The 9,409-nt window shown below is 48.6% G+C and overlaps 1 protein-coding gene across 1 annotated transcript; it reads left to right on the forward strand.

The window, feature by feature from the left end:
* The first annotated feature begins 3,358 nt into the window (after positions 1–3,358).
* Positions 3,359–8,614, forward strand: LOC144941240 (retinol dehydrogenase 7-like). The gene is made up of 4 exons (XM_078867863.1): positions 3,359–3,722; positions 4,563–4,821; positions 5,486–5,649; positions 8,385–8,614. Exons 1-4 carry the CDS (start codon positions 3,359–3,361, stop codon positions 8,612–8,614), a joined length of 1,017 nt encoding a protein of 338 aa, XP_078723989.1.
* Positions 8,615–9,409: the final 795 nt, after the last annotated feature.

Here is a 9,409-nt window from a genome sequence, read left to right on the forward strand (position 1 = left end):
AGTTTCTTAAAGCCCCTACTGCCTTTGTCCACCCAGCAACAGAAATGTGTAGGTTGGGTGTAGTGGGGTAAAGTGTGGGCACTCCTCCCACTCCTTCCATGACATATGGCCAGTGGAGATTTGGAGTCCAAAAGCACTCTCCATAGGGTCCTCTCAAGTGCATCCCTGCTAGTGGAGGCCCATTGTTACGATGATTATTTTTTTCAAATGGATTACTTTACGCTCTGCATGACGCGTCGCCGGGTGGGGGGGGGCGCGGGGAGTGGGGGGTTCGTCGCTGTCGTCCCAGCGGCAGCTGTGCGACGCCGCGCTACAGCCCGGCGTCGATGTGGATCGCCACCACGTAATCCTCGGACGCGTTGCTGATCTGGAAGAAGGCACTACACAAGTAACCCCCCTCGCCCGTGCAGCGCCCGCCCGACAAGTTGCCGGAGATGACGTCACAGTGGGTTCCCCGGCTGGCAGGCTGGACTGGAGGGTCGCGTCGAGGTCCCCTGCGGAACGGTGATGTATGTTTGTATGTATGTTGAAGCTCTTCTTTCGAACCATACATATCCGACTGTGATATAATCGGAGGTGCGGGGGAAGGACAACGAGTGAAACGCAAAAAGCTGAGTTCAAGGGAGGTCCGTCGCCATGTACGCTCCAGAAAATGGGTTGGTACACCAGTGGCAATAGCTATAGAGCGTGGTGCAGGTGGTGAAACTGCCCCACATCTCCAAGGGGCTCATGCCACCAAGCTAAAAAGAGGTTAGAGATTTGATTGGGAGGGTGGAGGGCATTTAAATTCCGGGCAACATCCCCTATGCCAACCACGCTACTACGCAACTGACGTACGGGTCGACTAACAGTAAGCATAGTACCATGTTATTGGGAATACAGTAGCCGCAAAATCGTGATAAATGTGTAGTGGCGTAACGCGCGCAGGGTTTGCAAACAGCAGTTGCATTCATGTACGGGGTTGCAACCAGTGAGGTTAGCTCCGGATAAGCAGGTGCAGTCGGGTGGCCTGGGTGATAGGGACAGAGAGACGCCAGCAATTAGGGAAAGAGGCAGTGATAGGCTGGCTGCAAATGCAAACGCGGGGTAGGCGCCACGGAGGCGAGAGATAGAGGCGATAAGGGGGAGAACACGTGCAAGAGACGCCGGAAGGACGCCGGCTTAGTGAGGGCCATCTGAGGGCACTTAATGAGGAGGGGGATATAAGGGGAACATGTGAAGCAATGGGGTTGAGTTGGTTGGAGATGAAGCAGTGAACAGTATTCAAGACAAGCCCTGGACCTCGCCCTCCACACCTCGTCCTCCCCAGCGCTGTTGGCTGATTCACCCGCTGGGGGCACGGGCGAGGTTGGAGGTGCGGGAGTCGACAGGCTAGCAGTGGAGAGGCTAGCGGAATCTTTAGTCTGAGTGTGATAGGCTAGCGGGGTGAGAAGCTAGCAGAGTATAGAGAGAGAGTCCGTGACAGGCTAGGAGAGCGGGGAGTAACTGGCTAGTGGAGCGAGAGAGAGTGAGCTCGAAGTGGCAGTTGAGCGGAGGAAGAGAGGAAGAGTTTGCGACAGGAGTACGTGGGTGTTGAACATGAGACGCATCCGTGTGGGATGCTGCAAATTAAGTTACGTGAATAAACACCACACTAAAAATGCATCTGACAAGTCATATGTGCCTCATGCGCATCCAAGCGCATGGGTGGGGTGGCACTGTGGCATGATGTGGTTTTCTCCGTGTAGGTTAAGCCTGTAGTTTGCAGATTTGCAAGGCCGCTTGTTGTGACCTTGTGATTAGGCGTTCCTGCAAGTTGTACTTTGGTCAGTGGGCGGGAAAATCGGTGGGTAGCTGGAACCGCTGAAACAAACCTGAGCTTTTTGTCGTTTAGTGACGTCTCGTGCACAACAGGGCTGTACGTGGCTGCTGGGATACATTTGCTGGTTTAAGAGTCTTTCAAGTGGAAGTTGTTCTTATTTTTACACCTAAATGTACGGGGCGACTGCAGTGGACAGCTGTGAAATTGTGAAAACGAGAGATTGTGGATATAACGTCTAAAAAAAAATCAGTCCATTTAAATCAGGTAAGTAATGCGCAAATGACACCGTGGCGCCTTAGTAAAAAAAAACTATATTTTTTGCCAAGCCACTGCTGAACGGAAGGCCTTACAATACCTTTGTAGGTCAAGTGGGTTGTTTTACCAAGCTACAACTGGCCTGTTAAGATTACACTCGCCACTTTCATGGTCCTCTTGGCTGGGTTCATAGTGCAGTGCACTTGCCAAAGTTCCCCCTCCGTGTTTTGCACGGGCGGTTTGCTGTGGCGTTCTTTTGGAGATGGGAATAAAAACCCGTGCATGGGCCTGGCCACTTCACGTATCTAGCAGGGACGACGACGATGATGACGGGGGTGGACGATGAATGGCTGTCGAGAAGAACTTAAATTGTGCTGTAAAAACTGAATTTTTACACTGCGGTCATTCTCGTAGCGGCTGTTGGCTGGCCATCGAACAAAGACGGTCACTGCATCGTACGCTTTCAGATGCGCTTCTGCGGCCGTTTGGAATGCTCTTCCTTCCAATACTGTATTAGGAAGCAATCCCAGTGTTGCACTTTTCAATCTCGATTGAAAACTCATCTCTTTCGAACTGATTTTTGTACATAGTTTATTGTCATTGCCCTGCACCTCCTTTTCTCGCATTCGTACATACAAACTCGTCGGATACATTGAACGAGTAAGATACGACCTGGTTGAACCTGAGACTGCTTGGTTCAAAATATAATAGTTGGTTACTGTCACTTATCATGATTTTGGTTCAATCATGCAAGTGACGATTTTAATTTCTTCACCCTTGAAAGCCTCAGTGATTTAAAAAATATTTTTCATGAGGGTCCTGCATTGGGATATTTGTCCAGTTTTATTCATGGGTGGCTTGATGAGGGAGGAAACTGAAGTACCCTTTGATAATTCACCGCGGACACACAAGGGAATAGTACTCATAGCTTCGCACAGATTTAATTGTAAGTGCCATTACTTTCTATCTTTAGGAAGTAACATTCCGCAAGAAGAAATATTTTAATTCTGTACATATTGCCTGCTATGACTTATGGTTTAGAAAAATGGACAAAGACGATTGAACAAGAGATGAGAAGTGTGCAAAGAACCACGCAGAGAGAGAGAGAGAAACCGATAGATGATGTAAATACATTGAGAGACTAAAACGGAAACACATGGACTATATAGCCACCACAATTGAGAAACACATGTACGTTTGTAGAACTTCTTTTGCACTGTACGTAGCCAACTGTCCTCATCGAAGCTCTTCTGATCCTCCCCCCCACCCTTCTGCCGCCAGAGACATCAAGCGGAGGAGACCATGTCGTCCGACACCAACGCTGCGGGGCCTCCGTGCTGCCTCTGCAGCCCCACGTGCGGGCTGCTGCTGCTGGTCATCGTGGGGGTGTGGGCGGCGTGGCGCTGGCGTGACAAGCGCCGGGTGGCCGGCGTGACGGGCCGCTGGGTGTTCATCACGGGCTGCGACTCGGGGTTCGGGCGGGCGCTGGCCGGGCGGCTCGACGCGGCCGGCCTGCGCGTCGTGGCGGCGTGCTTGGGACCTGCCGGCGAGGAGGAGCTGAGGAGGTCGTGCTCGTCGCGCCTCGTCACGCTGCGTCTCGACGTCACGGACCCCGAGAGCGTGCGTGCCGCGGCTCGGCGGGTGCGCGAGGAGGTTGGCGAGCAGGGTGGGTGTGATCGCACGAAGCTCAGAATATAACCGTCGTCGTCGTCATCATCGTCACCATCATCATCGTCGCTATTGTTCTCGCTGTATTTATCGACAGATGTTTGTTCATTACTGTGTGGTGCAATCCCCAGTCGGGGGCACACCTGGGTCTGCCCCATGACCTCCTGTCACTTGGCCTCGAAGTGCACCTGGCCTGGCACAGGCGCCGTTGTGATGTCACCGTAGATGGCGATTGGTGGATATTGCTATCGGTGTAATCCATGTGGGCAGCGGTAGTGTAGCGGTTAGCGTGCTGTGCTATGAATACAGCGACGCGAGTTCAATTCCCGCTCAACACCGGTGACGTTTAATTGACACGGTCATAGGCCTCATCTAGGTCGACTCAGCCTCAATTGAGTACCTGGTGCAGTGTGTAAACATCCCCACTAGGGAGTCAAAGGCGACCGTGCGTGGTGCTGGCCACCCACCCCCTGATGTGCTGTGCTGACCTTCATAAGTGCTACTCGTGAACAGCACTTGCTCCAACAGTCTGTTAAGGTTATACGGGTGATACTTTTCGTTGTCTTTGGTGCAATCCCAACTTTCTCTTTCTCTTTGCCTTGTCCAGACGTGCACTGTCCACCCACACTCTAGTATCCTCTCAATATCTATCGCTTTTCAACTCACAGAGTTGTAAGAACGAGTTGTGAGTGCTGTCCATTACGTGATCTCTTTTAAAAAACACAACCTCTTTGGTGCATTGCTTATCCTCTCACTACTTTGCTTTCTATCGCTGCGATCGCATTCTCCATCACTTGTGCCGTGCCTTCTCTCCGCTACGGCTTCTTCTTCGTCCCAGGCTTGTGGGGCTTGGTCAACAACGCTGGCCGCGTCATCCCCGTCGGCCCTAACGACTGGATGACGACGGACGACTACCGCACAGTGCTGGACGTCAACCTCCTGGGCATGGTGGACGTCACGCTGCAGATGCTGCCCCTGGTGAAGCAGGCTCGGGGTCGAATCGTCAACATGGCCAGTATCGTGGGGCGGTTGGCCGTCATGGGCGGCGGGTACTGCATCTCCAAGTTCGGAGTGGAGGCCTTCTCTGACAGCCTCAGGTGCGGCAATATTCGTGGTCACGGTGAGGGCGGTGGCAGTTCTGGCCGCACTAAAAGATAGACGTGACTTGTTCAGTAATATCGGTGCCATGGTTAGCATACTGCGACCGAATCTCCTAAAAAATTGCACACTTCAGTTGGCGGTTGACGTTCAAAGTGGACTGTGACCCTCCAAGGAATGGCATCATGGGATGGTGGAGACTACCGCCTCAATGCCCTCTGTGAGTCATTAATCCCATATGTATTCGGGTCCAGCGAACCCAGAGGTCGGCAACCTGCAGTTTCGGAGCTGCATGCGGCTCTTTTAGGGCTGCTTCGTGACACGTTATTTATTAAGAGCCACTGTCTCGTATTCACATGTATTGCCGCTATTTCAATATTGAGATGATTACAGAATTACAAAAAGGGGCTCTTCTTGTTACTTTGGTTGCTGACCCCTGAGCCAACCCAATAAAATCTCAACAATGAGCTCGGATAATAATGACGCGCACGTGTTATATCGTTGGAGCGTACCACGTGCCATAGACATTGAGTGAATACCAGAGTGTGCTTTGGCTTTTTTTTGGACAAAGCGATGAGTGAGAGTGGGGGATGCAAGCCATCCATCATTCATCGTTTGGGTTCTGTGCGTGGAATGCCGCCGTGTCTTCTGCGCCTGATGTAGGCGCGACATGCGTGCATTTGGGGTCAAGGTGTCCATCGTGGAGCCGGGGGGTTTCCGTACGGGTATAATTGACGTTACCGCTATCGAGGAGGATCTGAGGAAGCGCTGGGCACAGCTGCCGTCTGTGACGAAGGAAGATTACGGCAGCGACTACCTCGAAAAATGTAAGATACAATTCTAACATCTCGCTCCACTACCCTCCACACACGTTCTAGTCCAGCAGTCATGGCGTTCTGTTGAAGCTCCCAGTCAACCTTTACACAGTGGGAGGTCGCTTATTCTCCTTTGCTGCCTTCATGGTCTGGAGCCCCCTTTTCCCAGCCATCTGTGCTGTCGGCTCCCTGCTCCTGTACAAGTTCAGTCTAAAAACCTTCCCTTTTCCTATTAGGATGACTAACTGTCTCTTTCATTTTCTGTAAAAGAAACATGTCTATTGTGTTTTTGTTCAGCGTCCTGAGATATGGTCGCAGTCAGACACTATATTATCAGTTTCACACGTAAGCCTTCGTGACCAATATCATCCATAATACAGGTTTTTTGGGTTGGATCGCGTAAATATATAAATCTGGTGGTGGGTTTAACGACACATTTATATATTTACGCGATCTAACCCAAAAAAACCTGTATTATAGACTATACAGTCAGTTAGACACTATTTATAGTCATGAAAAATAAGAATATGCTTTACCTTTTCCGGAAATTAAACAGGTGTTAAGATGTCTAATGACCAAATAGATACCTTTTGCAAGGAATAAAGTCTGCACTAACCACACATACTTGTGTCAAAACAGTCAAACAAGCATGGTCAGATAATGTATGCACTGATTGGCCTACACCAGAGACAGCCTTCTTTATGGCCTAGTCTTACCAGTATCAGACCAGAAAATGCCAGAAGGTGTACAATACAAAGACAATGCACGTATCAGACCATTTAGAGCTCGGGTTTAGCAGTTATATCTATGGGTGTGCTGGCAGGGTGGAGGAACTGGGGCAAGGGTCACGGAAGACCTCATCGGGAGGCCCCTGGAAGCCGCTAGTGGGTTCGAGAAGGGAGGCGCAGCCAGGGCGGAGCCAGGCCGCGCCGAGTAGAATAAAAGCAGCCGAGAGCGGGAGCTCGGGGCTGCCGGTTCAGGAAGTGGACTCGTCTCGTCGTCGCTGTCGTCTTCGCCGCCTTCCTCGACGCCGCCTTTGCCCGATAATTTCGCGGCTGGACAGTAGTTGGCTGTCTCGGTCGACGACGCTGTCGGTGCAACGCGGTCAGGGTCGTGTCTAGGCCGGGCTGTACTGCAGCGTGGTCGAGAGAGGAGGCGATCCGTGTGAGTGTGAATGGCCGTAGTCAGGGGCGGTTTCTTCATTAGGGCGATTGGGCGACGCACCACCAATGTCATTCAACCACAGAGTCATGCTAGCCGTCACTGTGCCTCTGGATATAGTCCAATCAGCGTCATGTCACGTTCTGTGGAGTACCGCCTCTTCTTGGGCGATTTCACTCCGGCTGAGAATCGCCCCGAGTGGCCCCATAGACTTACATTCAAAGATGTTTTTTTTCAAAGGGCGGGTGCTGCAATGCATTCTCTATGGCTTCCGGGAGGGCTCGCACTAACGTGCTTACGTCATCATACGTAAGCACGTTTCATCCAACAATATTATTTGTCGCTTCCTAGTGGAATCTTTAATAAAAGAAACTTGAGTGGATTGTATTAATAGTGAGTATAGAAACAAACAAGATGTATTGTAAGAGTCACTTTATTTTTCATTAATATTAAAGAAGTGAAGTTGCCTTTACATGCTTAAGCTGTTAATTTATCCATTGCATGGGTGGACCTTATCCTTATCAATCATCCAGACATTTGCCCCCCCTGAGAGATTTTGCTGGAGCCGCCACTGGCCATAGTGGTGTAACGGAAATAAATAAGAGAGAAGGTGCCACCTGCAACTACCTCATCTCCGACAGAATGTGCTACACACACACACACCGAGGAGGACACTACATATACATATATACAGACAGACACTTGTGAATTGCATATATGCACATATATGTAGATATATCTGCATGTATTTCTACATATATCTGCATCTACATATATGTAGATGTATCTATATTTATCTACGTATATGTAATTCACAAGTGTCTGTCCATCATGCTGTGGATCTCCCAAATGCCACGTGTGAGTTAAACATATGTACAATTGGGAAAATGTCTGTGATTAAACATAAAATACATATATTACATTGCTTCATTATATTAAATGCGCTGTGTGAAACTGGTAAAGACATTGTAAATGTATGAATCAGCGCTCGCGTTCACCACCCCCTTTGCAGAGAGCCCCCCCTCCCAAAGAGGGTATTAGGCCTGCGATGTCATGCTCACAGTACACAAATAATAACACTGGTCAACACACTTTTTCTGGCATAAGGTATTCCAACAGGCTTAAGGTAATTTTGGGTTGCTGGTTCCAAATCTGGCATCAGTTTTTGTCTATCACATCAGGTTTTTGAGATATCAAATATTGCATTTTCAATAAAAATATTAAATAAATGTGGATATCTACATAAAATGATATTATAAACACACTATCCTAAAAATACAGCACCATATTTTAACACTAAAGCAGTCACTGACTCGCAACAACTTGCAATCATAAGTGACAGAGTTAATTTCGGGTAAAATCAATGAAAATGGGGTATGCCGATAGCATAAAATGAGATGTGATAGAGCAAATCTGAGATCAGATTTGGAATCAGCACCCTGAAATGAGTCTAAAACAGCTGCAAAAGTCCAGGCCAGAAAAAAATGTTTTTTTTTGTTGTTGACCAGTGTAATGAATATCTTGACTCCCACTGCACTGAGACTGACCATTTCTCCCCTGCCACCCCCCCCCCCTGAACTTTGCAGACATAAGGCTGCAGAAATCCAAGTTGACTCGGCTGTGCGACGACCTCTCAAAGGTCACCTGGTGTATGGAGCACGCCCTGGTGGCCACTCACCCGCGCACACGCTATGGCGCTGGTTGGGATGCCAAACTCCTTTTAATCCCGCTCTCCTACCTCCCAACTTTCATAAGCGACTTCCTGCTGGCAATGATTCTGCCCCGTCTCGCCGTGGCCACAAAAGTAACGCCCTGAACCGGAGCAGTGGGGGCTCTGCCCACGGTGGTGATATGTTAACTACCTCGCCTGGTATACAGGAGGTCGTAGGTTTGTTCCTGATCCTGACGCCTGCTGCTGTATATTTGGAGTTGCATGTTCTCCCCATGGTCGCTTGGATTTTTCTTGGGGTCCTCCGGTTTTCCCCTCCTGAAAAAGAGCAGTATAGCTCAGTGGGCCTTACCTGGTAAAATAAAAATAGTTTAGTTAATAGTTTAGTAAGTGAATTCTGGCAGTGGAGGTTGTGATCTAGGTTTGTCAGATGGCAAAATGATCTCTGAACAAAGTTCTGTAACATGTATGGGATTTGCTAATGTTAAGAATGATTTTAAGAATATCTTTTTGTGGACGACGACACCAACTTTCAATATCGGGTTGGCTTAACATGGTGACTGCCCTATTCTGCATGGTGTAGGTTCTGTGATTAACAGCGTAGTCCATTGGTAAAAATATCGTGATTATCATGGCTCGCAAATATAACGTTTTCAGATTGTATTTCTCACTAAATAATTGTGAAATAATGAAAGCACAATATTTAATGTTTTAAATAAATATCTATGAACTGTTACATTTGAAATGACGCTGATGACCATATACTAAGAGCCTAGATTTGAAGCTTTCGTGACTGCAAGGATTCATATTCTTAGGTTTTTTCGGTAAAGTCACGTAGGTAAAAAATTCAAATGAATAAAAGTAAAATAAAAAATAAAATAAAAATTACGACGTTTCGGAGGCAAGCTTGTGTTGCCTCCGAAACGTCGTGATTTTATTTTA

This window comes from Lampetra fluviatilis, chromosome 24, assembly GCF_964198595.1.
Source record: "Lampetra fluviatilis chromosome 24, kcLamFluv1.1, whole genome shotgun sequence".
Lineage (NCBI taxonomy): Eukaryota > Metazoa > Chordata > Hyperoartia > Petromyzontiformes > Petromyzontidae > Lampetra > Lampetra fluviatilis.

What these genes read in the sequence shown, in the direction of transcription:
- LOC144941240 (XM_078867863.1), top strand. Translation starts at nt 3,359, where the DNA reads ATGTCGTCCGACACCAACGCTGCGGGGCCTCCGTGCTGCCTCTGCAGC. An exon ending in CGAGGAGGTTGGCGAGCAGG is followed by an intron (nt 3,723 to 4,562) that starts GTGGGTGTGATC and finishes TCTTCGTCCCAG; the next exon opens with GCTTGTGGGGCTTGGTCAAC. An exon ending in GCCTTCTCTGACAGCCTCAG is followed by an intron (nt 4,822 to 5,485) that starts GTGCGGCAATAT and finishes CGCCTGATGTAG; the next exon opens with GCGCGACATGCGTGCATTTG.